The following is a 20,396-nucleotide window of genomic DNA, read 5'->3' on the forward strand; positions in this document are numbered from 1 at the left end:
AATTATATGTAATTGCTACATATAATACATGTATAAAGCAATTATATGTAATTGCTTTAATATTTCATACACGATAAATGACGTTCGTGACTGACTATGTCGATAGCAATTTTTTAAGATATCAACGAGTATATTCGACAGTGGGGGGTCTCCGACTGTCGAGCAAAATTTCCGGGGAAACATTGTTCATTTATACCCGAAGAAACATCTTCGCCGCACATCGCCAATATCATTACCGAAATAAATCATTCCCGCGTATTTATCCGCAAAAAAGTCAAGCCGCCGAAAAGTAGATTCTTCTTGTAAATTATAATGAGTCCTGACACACACCCGGCAATTCATCAGTAACCTCGGCAGCGCACGCGATGGTACCCCGCTGAGTCGAATCCGCGTCTTTACCCCTCGCCTCACTTTCGTCGTATAATTACGTTCCTTCGCGCAGTATTGAATGGTGTAAAAGCTGATTCTCTTCATAAATGCGGCATTCACTTATTGTTGGGTCAATTTTTCCAAAAACTGTTCGAGAGACTTGTAAATGGGGAAAAATCGATCGCCGACGACGAGCGGCGAGATGAATGCAGAGACGGCGGAGGCCAAAGTACAGAGGAAGAGAAATTATTCAAATTCCGTTTGTGAATGGCAGTTTAATCGCGTGATGTTCGCCACGCAAGTACGTAGACATTAAAGCCCCCGAAATTGCATTGGCCGAGCTGAATACGCCATTTTTGCGTGGCCTCCTTGGTGGCCTCACCTCTGTCCACGGCGACCAATCGCGATCGGTAGCTTAAAAAACGGTACCCGAGAGGTATGCTCGGTGTCGATAAGTATGTGGAGGGAGAGACACACTTCCGGGGAGGCTACACCTGTTACACCGATACCATAAGGCGACCACCTATCGCGGACGATATTCCGATTACTGGCTGTGTGAAAATTAATGACGGTGTAATAAATAATATATCGCTGTATTATTATTAATATCGCGGGGAAAGAGGGCACAATCAGGCCGAGGCCGTAATCATACATCCCCCGGTTTCTTTTATGGCTCGAGATAATTATATATATTCGTCAGAGTGAGAAGAGATTGAACCACTGCCGTCGCGCAATGCTGACCGTATTTTTATGATAATATTTCATTACACCACGATTTCGTGTTCCCTTACACCCTGAATTGTAAGTCCCAACTTTAATTAATATCATTACTGTTTCGCGGTGCACAAATATTGCAAATAATAATACTTGAAGCTTCTCTGTTCTCGCAACGGTAGAACAGGAATAATTCGTGAGAGGTACAGTCCGCGGAGCCATACGCAATTACACGAGTGACGTCGAGTAGCGCATTCAAGATTGATCGCGGCGATGAATACCGCTGTGATTCACAGCGACGAGCTAAATACAGGAGAATGAGCCATATAAATCCGCGTCCGCCGCGCGGAAGTTTTTGCTGCTTGATTTGGACCAGCTGGCAAGAGGATTGTAACGGAAGGCGCAGTCGGAAATCATTAATGTCCAGCAACTAAACGTTCGCGCGGTGACTTGCCGCAACGTCTCCGCTCCGCGCGGTAGACGACTTCATAACTCATAACAAAAGAAATTGTGCAGGAACGTTACCGTGGATGTCGTTGACGCATATGTGAAGATCCTCTCGAAAGATAGGCGAGTCGAAGTTACACTGGCACGTGCAGGAACTGTTTGGCACAAGCAGGCTCGAGCTCGAGGAACTCCGAGAGTAAGGACTCGCGGTGCCGCTGCTAAGCACTGTACAGGCTTCCGTGCAAGAACCTGTAACATATAAATTTCAGTTTATTTCAGCAATATATGTTCGTACAGTTACATTATACCGTGTTTGTTAATTTAAAATAAAGTTCGAGATTTCGGCTGAGACAATTTCCTCCAAATGTATATAATCTATTTATAAAACCATTCGAATACACATCGATTTATATTTCAACATGTTTTAAGTATCTGATATTATCTACGATATACATTATCATTTATTGATTGGATTTTACAACTGTCTTTTCCGTACTTTATCTTGTTCAACTTGCAGCTTTTGTTCTTCTACGTTTAATTGATACTGTGTTCGTGTCACGCGTTAAAATACACCATCGTACATTAACGGTCAATTAACCAATCCTTCAAGAATCGGTAACTTGTTCGTGTGCCAAACGTGTTTCGCATCAGGATCTTTTAGTAACGCGAGGCTCTCGAAGATGCGACGTATAGCCCGTCGGTTGAAATTCACGTGTTCCGATCCTCAGGACGTGTCGTATAATCCAGCCGAGCAAGGACAGGTCGGACAGCTGTCAAACCGTTACATCGTAATTTCACGGTTAATCCGTTACGAACGTCTTTTTTTATTTCGCGCAGCGGTTGTGTCACGATTTCGCGCAAAATCGTCCTGTTCGGCACTCTCGAACCATTTTGCTTCCGCGTACCGGAAAATCACTCAGAGGAATTTGCGCCATATCACCGGCGCGAATCGCGAAGGCGCGCTTTACGAGGCGTGCTACTCGAATCAGACCGCCGAAATGCAACACGTCATAATGTCATCATTACCACAAAGCATTGCGAGAAATCGCAAATAGATATTAGGCCTCGAAATGAAAAACGTGATGTGCCCGAGTGAAAATCCTGTTTGGAGGAAATGTTTGTATTACAGCATTTTTTCAACGCAATACTTTCTTTCGGCCGTCGTCCCGAATTGCCCTTTTCATAGATTAGTGAAACGGTGCCGATTAATACAGAACATACTTACCTTCGATGGTAAAAATATCTCCATCGGCGTGCCGGATGACCGATAATTCCTGACAGCGAACGACGACTTGCAGGAGGTTGAAGCTCGTGAGAACGAGGGCTAGAGAACGCATTTTCCCCACAGCATTCTGCAATACATAAATAGATGTAGGTCGTAAATAATCGAAGGGAATCCGAGAGAAGCGGTAGTTTTATGCGTTTCGTTAACCGCGCCGAACAAGCGCATTCGTTCGGCGTGGCCGATAAGTCATTGAAAATCCCGTGAATTAACGGCCGCTTAATTCCGCGACATTACACAAGAGACTTCCGGCAGATATCCATTTATGGCATCTTGCCCGTCCCTCGGTCTTCGTTAAACATTGCATCTGTATATGCGCTTGTCAAAGGAATATTAGCATACGCGCATCATTTATCAGAAACGCATTACTATATTATTAGTACATTATTATTAGATATATATATAAATTTAGAGATACACGTAAAGCCAACGTAATTTCCCTTAAAAAGCCACACTTTTGCTATGATAATAAATTAATTCTCTCCACACACGCGGTAGATATACTAGACTTTTTGTATGTTTGCTTTGTAGGATCGCTCACGTATCTTAAGCGACGTGCAAGCAGCCACGTACGAGATAGATGCTGAAGATTGAAAAGATACGGATGCTAATTCAGTCATTAAAGTAATCATCCTAAATTTACTAGTATACAACCGGTTGGCGAGTGTTATGATTACGTTAAATGAAATCGCAATTAACCCTAACCCTGGACCTCGCAGTATACCGAAAGGTTCGGTATATCGGTAATCTCCGATGTTTCCCTCGCGTTTTTTACATTTCATAATCGATACTATCGGCGTGATTTGCGAGAAATTTACGAGACACAAATCGTTCTCTCCTTCTTCTGAGAGCCGTTTAGTTGCGCGATTATAATCGCCGGGAGTTTCATACCGGTTATCGATTTATCGGGAACACTCAAGCATGGTGACTACCGAGTTTTTTTTTTATTTCCGTCAAATTGTGTTAATCGCAGGAATGAATCACAATTAAGTATAGATAAATCGAGATTGATTATAATCTCGCTTCTCGAGTGATAAATCGCCGTTCGATGATCACAACTCGTTCGCCGAATAATTTCATCAGTCTTCGACGACAGGCGCAACCGTAATTTCGGAAATCCTGCCGCGCAGGAATCATAGCGATAAAAAGACGGATGCCGCATATTTCTGATCGAAAAAAATCAAGTGGCGAGACGAAGCGATCGTTATTTATTAATCAAAAGCTCGTTATTGACATGCCGTCCGAGCTCTTACTTAAAATTAATGAGATATTTGGCATCCGTTTAATTTCCCAGTTTGTCACAAGCACAGTCCGTGTTCTTAAGCATAAATCTTTTATGCAAATCATGCTAAAGAGGTGTGACAGCGTAGATACATAATCTCATAAAATTTCGTTACGTAACTGTCGGATTTTACGCAACGTCGCTTTATCCGAATTCAATAACCCCGCAAACGGAACGGGAGACAGAATTTTTTTGCCTCATATAAATTGTACGCATCGGCCGTTTTGTCTCTAAGAAATTTAATAAGCGTTGCAAATGACTAGTTACTCGTCCGCGTATAATCATCCTTTCGTAATAACCTTCTCGCTAAAGGAATCTCTGTGGCAGGTGTTGGAAATTGCGCTATCGCGATTATATTAATCGGTCGATGAGTTGCATTCGAAGTCTGATTATTGAATCTTAGCGCGCGATTATCGCGCGTAGGCCGTAAACGCTGTCAAGCGCGCGGTAATTATACAGTGCGCGTTCACCGCGAAATCGTGTTAATAATTATTTACGGCGAGACCGTCTCTGAGACGCATCTCTCACGTTGCACTTGCAACCGGACTACACTTTGATTAAATTTCCTCCCCTATACGCGCTCGTCTTGTAATTACTTCGACGTACGCTTGAAAGCTTCTCAGTCGTCGAAAAAGGTGATGAAGGTAGCCGAGAGAAAGTGACGCTATACCTTTTCGTCAGAGAGATAACAAGCCACGCTATACATGTAAGGATCATTTGGGCAGATGTTCAAACGAGATGAGCTAATAAAATATCTCAAGGGAGCGCGATAAAAATGCGCCTGTTAAAGAGAATTAAGAATTCACGGTGTGATCAAGTGCCTCTATAAAAGCGGCGTATCTCGTCACTAAATTCAGTTACTAGAAGGAAAACAGCGTTCGCATTAGCGTTTCCTGGAAACTTGGTTCGACGCAAACGAACGACACGTCTCTCTTTCTCTTTCTCCCACGATTTTCTCGGGATCGAACAAATGCGTTAGAGGGACACTTGAAGAGGAGAATTCGACGGATTTTTCGTGGTCGCTGATAAAGCCGGCTGTCGACCAACGAACCGCGCGGCGGTTAATAAATATAAATCTCTTTTACGAATGATCGTAAATGCCAATGCGCTTCTTAACTATGCGTGACACGTCAATAGTGATATCACTTTGGAAATCGTACGCACAGCTAAAGTAAACACGGATTCTGCTATCATCGTTTTATAATGACATGCTAATATCTTATTTTGTTGAGTGCCGAATTTATTGCCGATACCGTATAGCATGTCGAAATGTTCACGCTGAATCTAATAAGAAGCGTTAGCTTGGCCGTCGTTTTAATTAAAGCTCTATATCAATTTATTATCGTCAAATTATTACTTCGTTATCGTCTCATAGATGTCAACTTGGCTGTAGTTATTTACGCTCCAATTTTATAAGAAATTAAATTATGTAATCCTTAAAAAAATATTTAATGAACGTTTCAATATCGAGAATTAATTACGCGCGCAGTTATAGACAAATCTGCAAATGTAGATAATATTCTATATAAAATATATATAAAATTGTATTTTAAAGAATATATAACCCTTTATAATCGAATTTTTTGCTAATGAAAAAAATACACAATTGAAAAACATTGATTAAATCATTGAGACTTAAAAAATATAAGTATATAAATGTGTAAGATACAAGTGTATAAATCTTCCAAGTTACAGAAGGATAGTAATGTATGTGCGACGTGACCGACCGCCAAGGAGTCGGAGGGTGCGATCGTGCCGGAAGATCGTAGCAGGAAGTGTAACGCAACCACCGTACCCCTTTATAATCCGCCGGCACCTGCACCGCCAGATGCACATCCGATTTTGTCCGGCGTTCCGGCACGTTGCGGAACGCGGCGCACGTGTTATCTTACGCGTGCCATCGGCCCGATTGTGCATAACGTTTCAGCCTCTCTGCCCGCCGGTGTTTCTTGCTCTATTGGCCCAATCGCACGTGCCGACGGTGCAATTTATATCGTTGCGCGCGCGAGACGTAACGACGTTCCTAAGCTCGCATTATGCCCGGCGAAGATCTAACCTGCGCGATATAATGCCTGCGGTCGCGCCGAACGGTGTCTTTACCGGACACACGTGAGCTATTCCTGAATTTCTTTTGCCCGCTCGCGCGCAAAGTATCCCCGCTGCGTGATATCGGGACCACGTTTCCTTCCATTTTTTTTATCAGTCGGCGCACGGTGTGTCGCGGTACGTCGCGTCTCGTAGCACTAATCTACCGAGACGACATCGCACAGAACTAGGAATTGCAGCCTTCACGTAAAAAAGTTTGCAAGCCAGATGGAAGGTGTAACGATATATCCGACAACATTATAATAACTTGATTATATTTATAAAAAAAAAGACGAAATATGCTTATAATATTGTAGAACGTCATATTATTTGGGATGTTATTCCGTCTCTGATGATGTAAAATGCTGTACTTTTCGAAGAACCGATACTTTACTGTTTAGTTTTTAACTACAGAGTGTTAAGTTTAACGACAAATCGTTCGTTTGTTCGTACTTATAGGTATAAAATAATAAAGATAGAAACGTGTGAAAAGCATACTCCGATTCTCTTATCGGGGTAACTAATGTTACGGCTCAAACTGCGCTCGAAAGTTACAAATGAAGATGTTCTCTCGCTCGATGTGCCGTGCAATTCGGCCAATTCGCGCACGTACATATCTTCAATGACAAATTATAGTGATTTAGATAGTGCGAACTGCGAACGCGTGTCCGTGTGTCACGCATGAGAATTATTTCGTAACAGGGCCAACAGTCACGGTCAAAGAACAGAACGAAATAATGGTAGAAAGCAATGATTTCTAAGACGGTGACATCAATCGAAGAAGTTGTTTTCTCATCGATTTGGACATTTCCAAGGAAATTTCCACAATAAACCGTCGATGATTCGTTGAAGTTTATTATGCATGGACAGAATGTGCTTAAATCAGCAATTTATAGCCAATTCGGACTGATTGTTATTTGAAGCGTAGCCAGAAAGGATCACAAACTAATACCTGTAATCTATGATAATCTAATACGAGGAAAACACTGAGGCGAAGTTCGATAAACACGTCATGACACGTTGCGTAAAGAAATAATTAATTCAGGAATTTAACTACGTACGTTCAAAAAACTTCAAAAAACGTTGGACGATTACTAAAGCAACAAGCCAAAAATTAAGACTGCTTCCGTATAGAAGCATGGATATTTGTACTTTATATGCGATAAGACGTCGACATCCCGCAGAGAACATGAATTAGTTTCGACCTAAAAACGCGCGATCGCTATATCGCTGTATAAAGTTATCGTACTTAAGTTACAACGCCATTATAAGCGTTATGAACGCGTAAGCGTTCGATCAGTCGTGTCCGTTTCGGTGTTTGATTATCAATGTGCGTCGTTATAAAATTTGTGGTCAGCTCCGAAACCTCATCACCAGGCCGATTGTAACACGGATAACCGTTATCGCGTAAATACACGCGAACTCGATGTTAATAGCAACGCTCTCGCGTGCCCTCGCAATTACCGCCGCCGCAAGAAGAGCAGCGGCGCGGCGCATCAATATTCCGTACGATTCCCTCGGTCTCTCCTCCGCGTTGCGCCGAAATATGAGCCGGCACCATTTAAAGGCCGATACGTGCGTAAAAGTACCTTCGTGGCATTCGACATGCCGCTAATTATCGCCGCCTTCCGCTCGTACTTCACCGAAAGAACGCCAGCCTCGACGAAAGAAACACTCTCCGCTTTCGTTCGTTTCTGTGTCGCGAGCAACAAGATAAGAACGTCAGCCGATTAATCACTCCTGCTGCGTTTAATCGTTGCGACATTTACGGCGAAGGCAAAACTAACAGAGAGAAAATTAGAGGCTAATGAAGTGATCTACTACGTAGATACTAGAAATAGTAATTTACACGCTATAACGAAACGAGGAAGGATAATGAAGGATAGACTGCATCAAGATAATCTGTTACAAAATAAACCCGTAACTCTTGTGAGAAAGCTCCTGTTTAAAAGCGACGATTCTCAGTTCGAAAATAGTTGCCACGTAACTGATTGAAATACTATAACTGTCGAAAACAGATGATATCCATTATCGATATTATTGGCACTATATTGCAGTGTTTATTGCGACGTTAAATCTACTCTGTCTGCATGGTGCAGACATTAAAATTATTTTGTACGGCGCGAAAATTCGCGATTTATTGACAGACTAGACCGTAGATGGAACTTGTGTTTTGACGACAGCATCGAGATGATATTCGGTGATTACACACGAATTCTGATGACCTGCATATCGATACAAACATGATAATTTTAATCTTACGTCGCCGTTGGAATTCGACGCCTAATGAAGCATGAAAATCAACTGGCACACGATCGGACTACCGCGGATTGCCAAGCGGCAATCCACTTTTTTTTCGAATATTATTTTTTTATGGATTATACGTTTATAATTCACATAAATATATGGATTAAACGTTCTTATCGCGATGCAAACGTCAATTTTAGCAAACCTCCGTTATGCGTGTCGCGAAAGCAGGTAGCTCTCTCTTCATTACGAATTCTCTGGATATAGAATTGATTTTTCTTTAGCAGGATTTCGGCTCCACAGACTGGCATAGATTGTAACTTACTCATTCTCAATGGAACCTTTCCTGTCCGAGCGAGAGTCGCCGATCCGTGTAACTAAAAAAATTGCATTTTTATTCCGCTCGCAGGCATTCCTTGTTTTTATCGTCCCGAAATTCCTCCCGGATTAATTGACAATTATGTGGCATTCCTTTCGGGATTCGATCGCAGAAGGCGTCGTCCATTCGTACGACTCGTAAAAGTCAGTAATTAAATCGTCCAAAAGTGTCCAATTAATTGTCAGCGGTTTCGCCGCTCCGCTCTTAAATAGATCATTACTATGCAATGCATTTTCCGCCTCCCCTTTCCTTTCTCTTCTCTCCCCCGCGATGCTCTTTCTTCCTCTCTTTAACCCGTTCCGACTCGTATCTCGCGTTTCTTCCAGTCGTTCTTCATCGGCAACCTGTTTCTCAGGCGGAGACTGAAAGGTGTCCTCCCGCTCATACGTGACGGATGCGTCGCGAGTGAGTCACACTCAACGCACTGGTTTACGCATGATTTCAAGTCATAAGTCACGAGTCATGGCATTATAAGGGTTTAATAATGCATATACAACATAGGTAGTCATTAAGGATAATAACGATAAATCGCCGCGCCGAGATGTGCTCGTTTTCATAAATATCATTATGTGGATCTTTCCTCAATTAAGAAAGTACGAAATGAAAAAAAAAATCGACCGTAAATTCTTTTATTATTCGATATTTATCTCTATTTGAAGCTTGTTGATAGTTTGGAGTAATTTCTATAAATTTAAGGTAATTTTAATGATAAACGATAAGAATGTGTTAAGATGAAATATATGAGTGTTTATGATGATAAATATCTAAGGTATAAAGAATTTTGAAGTGGACATCTTTAAATAAATCTATTTTTCAGAATGTGATAAATCACGATGCGAGAAAAATAGTGCAGCTAGCGATGACAAAATGTATAAAGTTTCCAATAAAGTTTCAATAAAATTGACAAGTTTGAAATTAAATCTCCTTGTAGATTACGTAACGATATAGAGAGATATATTTTTGATCCAACAACAAGTTATCGATAAAGGCATTTCAAACATACGAACAGCTTGGTCGTTTCAGCTTGGTCTGCACCTATCACACAGCTTAAAAGCTAATAATATTTGCATTATGGCGGAAGATGGCGGATGACTTACGTTCAAAGTTCCATCGTGCGAGCGCAGATTCTTCGAGTAATCGAACTTTCTTCCTCTTCACACACCAATAGTATTTCTATAAATTTCGAACGTTTCACCGTGGGGCATCCATTTATACAAAGCAATTTTAGCTCGCTTTATTATTCATTTTAGCGATAATTATCTCATTAAAAAATATTGGAGCACATAAATACGATAAGATTAGTTTCATGATACAATGAAGAAAAAATAAAAATTACTGTAATTCCAAATTAATTTGCTTTCTTAAAAAATCGTTCAAAACGTGAGCTTTGCGAGCCTTAGTGCTTTTGCAAATTTCAAGAAATGTCTCTCACGGAAATAATTCACGGCCTCAAAAAATCAATCTGATAGCCAGGTTGTCGGACGCTTTGAGTATTTCGATGTCTCGTTCACGTGTAGTGGATTCTGCACTGACACTCGCATCGATGTCAGTATCGACATTCGCGCCGTACATGCGTTATTTTTGACTTATAATTTCGAGATTAATGCCCCGACCGGTCCGTATGTCGCGCACGTCCCGCCTGAAATCACAGATATATATGGCGTCCCTTTCGAGATTATACGTGAGCGATCGTCGCACGAAGCGGAAAGAACACGGTATCGCGTGTCAACCCGGAGGAGAGCAAGGGATATTGCGGAGGTGGAACCTCCGCATACTATATATAATAATATCAGGAAAACGACGCGTATAAAGCCGCGTATTTCAATTGGGATTTCGATGCCCCTCGACTCGACTCGGACTCGACTTCAATTACATTTGCATATATTGGTCCAGGCTTTACAATTTGCATAATGTACGCGATAAGTCGCAGTCAATGCGTCTCGCGTCTCGTCTCGTCGCAATCGCGACCGAATTTGCGTGGCGCAAATTATTAGTCGAATCTTTCAACAATTAGATACATTTCGTTATGATCCCGCCGATAATCAGCGATACGTCGGGATTTATGTTCTCTCTAGTATAGAAATACTATCTTAAATTTTAAAACCAATTTTAAAACCAATCACGAGGTGAATCCGCGAAATAAGACACCCTCCCCAAAAAATGCGCGTTCTCCTCGTTTTAAAATCGAGTAGCCCGAGGCGTATCACGCCGACGCTTTTCACGATGGTCGATAATCGATCATTACACTGGCGAATAAGAGCACGCGGAATTGACGACGCTACTTTACACGTCAGCGGCCAATATTTAGCGAGACTTCTCGATTACCAGTTGCCAACAACACGCAAAACAACGGCCTCCCCGTCTTCGGCGATTGTCGCGAAGAAATCGCGTCCGAGGAAAGTTTTGATTAATCGCGACGAAGTGTACACTCAGAGAAATAAATAATCGGACAATTCGTTCAAAAATTAACAAATGGATAATCCAATACTTTTAAGCGGAATTATAAAAAGCCGATCAAGATTAGAATAATGTCCAATCAATGATAGACGGATATTACTGATAATTGATCGGGTTTTTAATTATTCCGATTGAAAGTGTCGGATTGTCCGTTTGTTAATTTTCGAACGAATTATTGTCCGATCATTTAGACTTGGATTTTTCTCTCAGTGTACTTCTTCGAGACGGAGCTCGCCATGACTCGCCTTCGGCCACAAACGGGGGCCCCACGCCTGTAATTTCGCGGTCTCATCAGGCTGTCGATGTTGTCACGGCAGCCCTCGTCGTCTCCTCGTTCTCCGCTCTTTTTGGCGCGCCACATTGGTCGATTATAAGAGAAAGAGAAAGAAAAAAGAAGGAGAATGAGGCTTTTAACGACGATAAAGGGCCGTGCGTCTCTCGGGACGAGATCGAAGATCAAGTGAGCCGTATCGCGCCAAGATAGGGTGCTATAAAATACATCTCTACCCCCTCGCTTAACTGCTCTTACTGTGACGGGTTTTATGAATCTTGTGTCGATGATTTCACGGAAACTTTAGTTTCACGTGATTTCTTCTCAATAATCGAATGCCGTGGTACTCACCACTACTGTAATACCGGTTAATTTACATAAAAAATGCGACTGCCTAATATATTTAAATACGAAGAAAGTTACTTACCGCATTAAACATTCAATCTTTTTTTTTTAATTTGCAAGGTGAATTGAAATCTGCGCAGCACTCAACGTTTTAATACATTAATGCTATCGAATTGGGAAGCTTGAAGAAAACTTTTCTTAGAAAAGCCATCTGTGAGCAACATGCATTGCAAGTTTAGTACTTCGTAAATTAAAATAAAAAATAAATAAATAAAATTTCGTACAAACGTGGAGTCTAAACTTCAATCTAAATCCATAATTAATCATTTTTTGTTATATATCGAGTATATAGAACCCTGGATTGAAATTTTAATGGATCGAACAACCTTTTAAGGTTCTTCTCAATGTCAGTGATACGAGATGAAAGCCTGCGTGTTTTCGTCGAGCTCGTTAATAAGACGCCGCGCGTAAAATCGCAAAGTGATTCGATAAATGGTACATCGACGCGTCGCGAAATAAAATGGCCAGAGCGCGTCCAGCAAACGGGATGATCCGAAATTAACTATGTACTGTGTACGCGGATGATTACGCGAGACAGAGATTAAGTAGGTGCCGATGAGGTGCAGAGTGGTTGCCGAGCGGGGAATCTAAAAATCCCGATACAAAGGCTCCTTAACCATCTGTGGCAGATATACTTCTGCGCGAGACGTCGTGCAGTTCGTACACAGTATACCCCCTGTATACCGTTATTAATAAATCCTTATTAAGCTCAACGGAGAATTGCAACCAATTGAACCAATGATGCGGATATTAAAATCGAACGACTGACAGGTTGGAGAAAAAATGACTGTGTCGTCGCACGCGTAAACTTTTATTACAAGATGCTATATCAGAACTTACGCATTGATCGAAAGAACGATAACAATCTGCACGAGTAGATGAAAAGTACCTAATAAAATGCAAATTGTCACGTTACACTTTTCTCCAGTTATATGCACCAATAAATGTATTATTCATTAATATTACATATCTATATCCATATATATATATATATATATATATATATATATATATATGTATATATATATGTGTGTGTGTGTGTGTGTGTGTTTCTTCTTCTTCTTCTTTTCTCGCATGATCCGTAGTTTTCGATGGATCTCATATGTCCCCATATTATCGAAGATTGTCGCGCGGAGTAAATTACCTCCCAATTGCGAAGGTGATCCCGATCGTGTTAGTTAACGGTGCATTAAGTTACGACAGGAGCCGCTTTCTTTGACGTGTATTTATAAACGTCGTTCGCAATTATTTTGAAGAGCAAAATAAATTATTCCAAATTATTTCGGCGTCACGCAAACATCTCAGCCAAAAGCTGAGTCGCTATAATTTCTCGGCGTAAATCTAAATTTCGCTCATTAACTTTAAAAATCTATAATATCGATCTTGAGATACCTTATTATGTGGATCTGCAAAGTTGGCCCGACATTCTACGAATTTCAAAAAAAATATTAAGAGTTCTAATAGCACTTTTCATAGTTCACAGATCCCTATTATGTCACTTTCTAGGACAGATTTGCGTTTACAACCCCCTAATGAGAAAAATAAAATAAGTACATATATTATACAATTAATAAATCCACGGATGAACAAACATGAGAGATTAAGTATTGCTCGACTCAACGCGATCTTACATCTCGTACCGTTAGAACAATGTGATGTCGAAAGATAAATCGTACGCGCTTGTACTTGATGTACTTGATGTACTCCACTCGAGAAGCAAACAAGTAGATCAACCGGTCGCGATGTGAGTAGTCGCTCGTAAAACGCATTAAAGGAAAAATGCAGATCGCGTGGCATCTGCAACAAATTTTCGAAGATGACGATACAGTTATGTTTTCCAGTGTTGTGAATTTCCGTTTATGCAACGTTATGTAACGCCATTGTTGCTACCAAACAACAGTATTTTTTACAGAAGCTAATTCGGCTGTGCTATATTTTATGATTTACATACAGCTTACTTTCCCCCCGATATTTTGTCGTTATAAATATGTCAGACCCGATAATCGTGTACACGTTTGGTCCTTAATAGTTACGTTCAACATGAAATTAATGACTAATTCCCGTCTGTTTTCGCACCGGATTTCTCACGCACGTACATTCGCAATGGTGGAAGAGCAGATGCCATCCCTTCTCTCGCGATCGGTCCCTTTAATAAGGAAGCAAAGCCGCCATTAACTTTGCAGGTTACCTGTTGCTGCTGCTGGCCGACTTTCGAACCGCGTTCAATACGATTTACGATTTCGATGCCAATGACCCGAGTTGATTTGTTTAGCATCGAGATTCGATCGGTCAATTGCATCCGCATTGGGAGGTGAACTGTCGATTCACGATTGCACCTGTTAACGTTCCCGAATGCGAATATTAATGTTATTATTTTCATCGCGATCGTAACAGGTCTGTTATCTTTGATTATACTCTCTGACACTTCATTATTAAATATATATATTATATATCTTTTCGGCGCCAGAGCGAAAGAGTCTGGTTTAAAATATACAGAGAATAATACACTCACAGAGATATGAATCAAGAGACACGGTAGTGTCTCGCGCCAAGTATACGCGATACAGATTTGACATTGCATTTCTCAGTAAGTATATCAGTTTGCGAAATATTTGCCAATTTCTTACTATTTTAATCGGGCAGCGATTCCTAAATTTCTCTCCTCGAATATATATGCAAAAACTACGCGCGGTACTACAGGAAACAGGGAACATCACCTTTTAATATTTCCACGCGTGAAATACCAAATCTGATAGACGCGTTACATCAAGAAGATACCTTATCTAAAGAATACGAGAAAATTCCGATAATTAATTATGCACGTGGCGAAGTATCGAGATAACTTTCTTCATTTGCCACAATATTCAAAGATAATCACGCACACACAGGTTTGCGAACAGGGTAATAATTTTTCTCGATACCCGCGGTTATATCGATCCCGGCCTAGATACGATATTGTTTGCCGAATTTATTATGCCTCTCCGCTTTGGCACCCACCTGCTATCTGCCGGACGTTCTCGGGTTCTTTACTGCCGGACACCCCGGAGAATATCATATCGTCCATAATGCACGTTGATTTTCGAGCTTGGCTCGAATGCTTTACAATCCACTAATAATACCACTTGCGAGCCGGCCGTATCGCAAATCAACTTCAGGTGCTCGCGGGCACCGCCTGCAACCAACCGCATATCGGATCACGCACTTCCGCCCCGTTTCGTCGTCGAGAGCGGATTAAAAAACGATGTCCGATACATTGTGTTGAATGCCCGGAAGACACGCAAGATACCCGATTCTAAATGTTTTTTTCCGAAGAAAGCGATATGGCATTACGTAACGCTTTATTGGTTTAACGCGAAATGCTCCGATGAATACCTATGTATGAATAACATTGCATGCAACTTTGCGACGCGCTGCGCTCGATCGAGCCGCGATGCTGACGCAAAGGGGTGAAATTCACAAAGAAGAAAAAACAAGGAAGATGTTAATACTTTCATACTTCATCTCGCGAAGTTTCGCGATCATCACGAGAACTTCCAGATAATCATGCGACAAGGATGAACGTGATAAATACTGCTGTGTCGTATATTCGTGCTTCATTAATTTAATATGAAAGTACGACCGTGTACTTCGAGTAATGGACGCGCTTCCATGATTTAGCGCGACCAAAATCGGTGAATGGAACCCGTTCAATCGACCGGGGTGGCGACCGTAATGGCGAATTTAAACTGATCGAATTACGGGCTCCGCGCGGCTAGGGTATATAGGATCGCGATTTATGGTCCAATCACACAAATTAGTGTTCATCAATTAAGTTCGAGAGAGGTCCTGGGCGGATCTCTCGAAAAGAAGGCGCGCACGTGTATCGTGCATGTGTGACAAATGGAGTCATGCACGGACCCCGTCGCGTCGAGATATTAAATGTATATAAATTATTAGACGAATATTTCTCGTCCGATTCGAGAGATCCTCTCCAGCGAAAATGCACGTGGCTGCCATCGATTCATGCCTCAGTTTGTGACGCGAGAAATAAAAGTGTGTTTTCAGGACGGCGAATTATCCCGAACGCGTTTTTTTTTATTTTCCCAATCGAGAATTGTAAATTAATCTTTCGATACTTGTCAACAACATCTCTTTATAAAGGAAACATAATTGCGCGGTATCGCATTTCAAATTTTAAATCTAGAAGCTTTTCAGATTATTTTTTTTTACTTAAGTTACAGCTAATAAGACAGATTGACAGCCGTGTCCGTTTGTGAAGTTTACTGAGCGAAAGTTACGATTTGAAGAGCGCGAAGAGAGGTGCCGAAAAAATTTCAGTGGGACCGTGCTACTCGTCTAAAGTACCTAGTTTATCCATTATTATTCCTTGTATGGCGAGACTGGGAATTAGATACCTCAGCCGTTTGACACTTCAGCCCAATAGACGCGACACTTCGATTGACGACCGTTAGAGAGGAGGCCTTTCAGAATCCTTCGTCTATTCGGGAGCCAGGCTTGTTTCTCGCCTTTGATTTTAGTCAACCGAGATTCCAGCTTCCTCACCTCGCCGGTGGGACAGGTGCAAACAAATCGTTTCCATGCTCGAACGATCGCTACACCTATATACCTGCCTATCTACCTCTTTGGGAGTCGCACGAAATCGTTTCCGGCGTGTCTCGAGGCGCGCTGTGTAAACCGCGTACACGATATACGCGGACTGTTTAAATACACCTGAGAACACGCGGGAACTGTCCAAATACACCTGCGCATGGGAGAGCACGGCGGAGGAGGCTGACGCGAGACAAGAATAATATTTATTGGCCCGTTTGATGATTTGACAGACTACTTGAGAAGGATGTATGCAAAGAACGTGAGAGAACGTGGAAAGCGCGCCATTCTTTTCTTTCAATCCAGGCCGAATCTCGTTCCGCCTTGATTCCACATGCCATCATTAACCCTCGAAATGGTCAAATCATGTTTCAATATACGATCGAGATGTAACGATTATTCGTCACGCAGCGAATAAAATTCGAATACGAAGCGATGCACTTACTGAAGTTGTCTTCTCGTTTATTGCGCTCTTTTTCTCCTGCCGCGTAACGCCTCGCTTCTATCGGCGATCGCATCTCCGATCGGATCAGCCGACAAGCAAGTTACACCATGAAAAACGCATCTCGTCACCGCCTACGTGCAACAATCGCCCCGGACGTGTGCGAAAGGTTGAACTGTTTATTCAATCACGCACGCGAATTTGCGAGGACCACGTCCCTACATGACGGCCGGCCGGTCATCATCGACGCTTATGCTCGCGCGCTAAATTATAATGCATCGCTGGCGATTGCACCCTTAACGCACGCATACGCGTAAGTATGCAAATGAGCGGGAACGTAATATTTAACGGTTGTATCGCCGCGCGCGGGGCCGGCCGGTCGGCCGGAATTGGTGGCAATGAACCTCGGATCGGGGCTCCTCTCCTCCGCCGCGCCGCGCGCCGTGTCCGGCGAGCGTTTCAGCACGCCCGATAAGCCGATCTTTGCGCGATCCGTCCATCGATCACCACGATGATTATCGATATCAGTAGCCGGTGATCTCGCAACGGCGCCGTTTCGCCGTAGTCAGAGGCGATCACATTTTCGCGTCGATGGACACCGGAGCGCCGCGCCGCCGCCGGCGCCGGTCGGCTTCCGTGTAACAAGGTAACAAATTTTGCGGAGTAACAAACTGCTCTCTTTCTCTCTCGCGATTTCTTTTTAACTTCTTCGATTTTCTTTTTGCAGAAAACGAGAACGGCGGGAGGTATATAAAATAAAGTGTGCAATATATGGAGTATTCTAAAGTCAATGGTTGATACTGCGGAATATAAATTTCTGGATAATTTAAAATCAACTTAGTTCGAATGCGTGTTTTTCCTTTAACGTAAAAATTATTCGTTACATTCCACTTTCATGTTTAGTACTTTACTCTTTTTTCAGAGCATATGTTACGGGATATTATATGGCTGTGAAAAGATTTATGGTCGTCCATAACATCGCAGCAGTTCTATATATTCGAATCTCTTCCATACAATAATCTATGTCTAATCAAGATCGAAATCGTACCTATTCATGGTCGACATTCTAATGACGAGCAACATCGTCGACGTTCATAATTGTGTGAAAGTTCTCCAAGAACGCCGATAAACATGTTTCCACGTCGCGTCGAAAGGAAAGATACCTATTGCGCAGAGACTTACTTTCGACGACATCATTAAAAGCGATAGAAAAATTCGCGGATGTAAAGAAGAGCGTTAACGAAATCGCCAAGTCCCGGAAATACCGTAGCTACGTCAATATCGCACATGTTTGTTGGCAAATAGAGATTCCCAGGGAGCCCTTTTCTATTTTCCTTTTCTAGTTTCGTATATGCAAAATTTTTGCTGTCCGGAGCTCTTCGTTTTTCCCGGCATAGAAGGCATATTGAGTTGGTATAAAGGGTTGATGAATGTACCTTTTGTTTGCTTGGAAGTATGTTGAAAACAAATGGTAACAAGATGAACGTGTTGCTTGAAAAGAAAGTATTGCTCTACGTATTATATGCGTGTGATTTATATCAGCAAACACTCCGACGATGAATGCGCAGTATTACAGATGACCGCGATCTCTCATTTGCCTTTTCATTACAATAAATCTATTGAATGTGTGTCTGTACGAATGTTTAAGGTCTCAAGTGTACTCTGCCTTGACTCGCAAACGGTCGCGTCGGCACAAACAGGTAGAGAGACGCATCGTGCGAGTGAAACGTATAAAGAAAAATAAAACAGAAAATATTCTTAATGATTTATTTGGAAATGTCGACCCTTGTATCGAGAATGTATACACTTTTATCTAACAAGCCTGCTTTTAACCGGTATTTTTAACTCGGTTGTCAATGAATCTTCTTTTTCCTGCTCGAGCAATTCACGTTTACCTGTTCTTTATTATCGAGTAATCGAGAAAAAAGTTATGTGATTTGACAGAAATATATATTTGTAACATGTATTTCTAATAACAATATATTTAACTTTTACAGAACCGGCCCCTTTTTTGGACGACCTTTTTAGATTTAGTGCTAGAACATTTTTGTCCTTATCAGTGGGTTGAACTACGAAAAAGACGGCGCCACTCCACCTAATATTAGGCTTCCGGTCCCGGAGAGGTTAATATATTACACATTAGTATATAGAAATATATATTTGTAATATATTTGTAAGAATTGTTTTATATATTAAAATTATATGTGCAATACATCAAGAGATCACAATATATCAAGGACTTAACTTACTTTAATATTTAATAGATATTCACATTTTTCTATTAAATATTTAAAATCGATTGCATAAAATGTTGATTTGTTTGATACTACCCTTCGCTCATTAAGAATTTTTTCCTATCTCGCGTGAACAACTAAAAGAGAGCTAATATAATTCGATAAGCGCTGCTGCCATAGCATTTATTCATCGTCATACGTCGACAGCCAAACACGGTCGAAAAGGGTGCACTCGTAAATTATTCCGGGAACCACTTATGTGCGCGGTCCTCGTTTATGAAGTTAACACGATGGGATTTGGTGATACTGTCCGCTGGCTTGGGTCTCGCGAGCGATTTACTTTGATCGATGGCGATCACATCTTTTCGCGGCGCAAACTTAATGGTCAGACAAGCTGACTCGACACCCTCGACCCTTCTCATCTCGTTTCGCTCCCGAAATTTCGTTCGTAAGACGACAAAGCATGTCGTCATTCCGTTTAACTGTATGTTATTGGACGAACGGCGTGGAAATATGCCGATAGGAAATGACTTTGCACAGGATGTGCCTAAGAAATGATATTATAGAGAAACCATTACTTCTTTGTGTCATAATTTTGTCGGCAGTCTGTACATTTCTTCATTTTCACGCCCTATTCATCTCACTGCGGGTGCGGTGATTTCTTCGACAATGACATAAAGTAAGAACCGTCGCGCATTATCATTAGGTATGCATTGAATGATAATGTGCACAGGCAAAGATGCACAAACAAAGATGCATAGTAGTATAAAAGCGATTCCCATGAATATTTTCTATCGAACAAACGCCATTATCATCTCGTGAAAACATGGTAATTATAGCCATATCGTGAAACGATTAACCTTTTTCACCTAATACGTTTATACATGAATAATGTAAAGGAAAATTAAAGACATTTGTAGATAAAATCTTTCTGTAAGATATCAATCCATATGTTCTGTCAAAGATAAATTTTTTTACATTTTTATGACCTTAACGAAATATCAAGTTAAAAAAAATGGAATTTTTTCTTACAAAACTGAAGTACGTTAGTCGAAAAATTTATTAATTAATTTGGATTGAGTGGCTCGTTGTTTGCTTTTAAATTATAATCCTATTTATTGAAGGAGATTATTGCAGTCGATCTTATAAGTGACTACTTATGATAGTCTCATGTCCATCTTCAATAACATTGACA

The 20,396-nt window shown here is 41.3% G+C and overlaps 1 protein-coding gene across 1 annotated transcript in view; it reads right to left on the bottom strand.

The window, feature by feature from the left end:
- Sha (shavenoid) overlaps positions 1-20,396 on the bottom strand; it is a 70,768-nt gene that overhangs the window by 24,113 nt on the left and 26,259 nt on the right. Inside the window, exons 2-3 of the mRNA XM_071700069.1 lie at positions 2,756-2,882; positions 1,609-1,779 (exon numbers count right to left, since the gene is read on the bottom strand). Coding sequence (XP_071556170.1) covers positions 1,609-1,779; positions 2,756-2,867 — 283 coding nt within the window. The 5' untranslated portion in view covers positions 2,868-2,882. The remainder of the gene's footprint in view (positions 1-1,608; positions 1,780-2,755; positions 2,883-20,396) is intronic.

The sequence above is a fragment of the Temnothorax nylanderi genome, unplaced genomic scaffold (genome assembly GCF_030848795.1).
Source record: "Temnothorax nylanderi isolate EJ_2023f unplaced genomic scaffold, tnyl_v1.0 TNYL_tig0020_pilon, whole genome shotgun sequence".
Taxonomy (NCBI): Eukaryota; Metazoa; Arthropoda; class Insecta; order Hymenoptera; family Formicidae; genus Temnothorax; species Temnothorax nylanderi.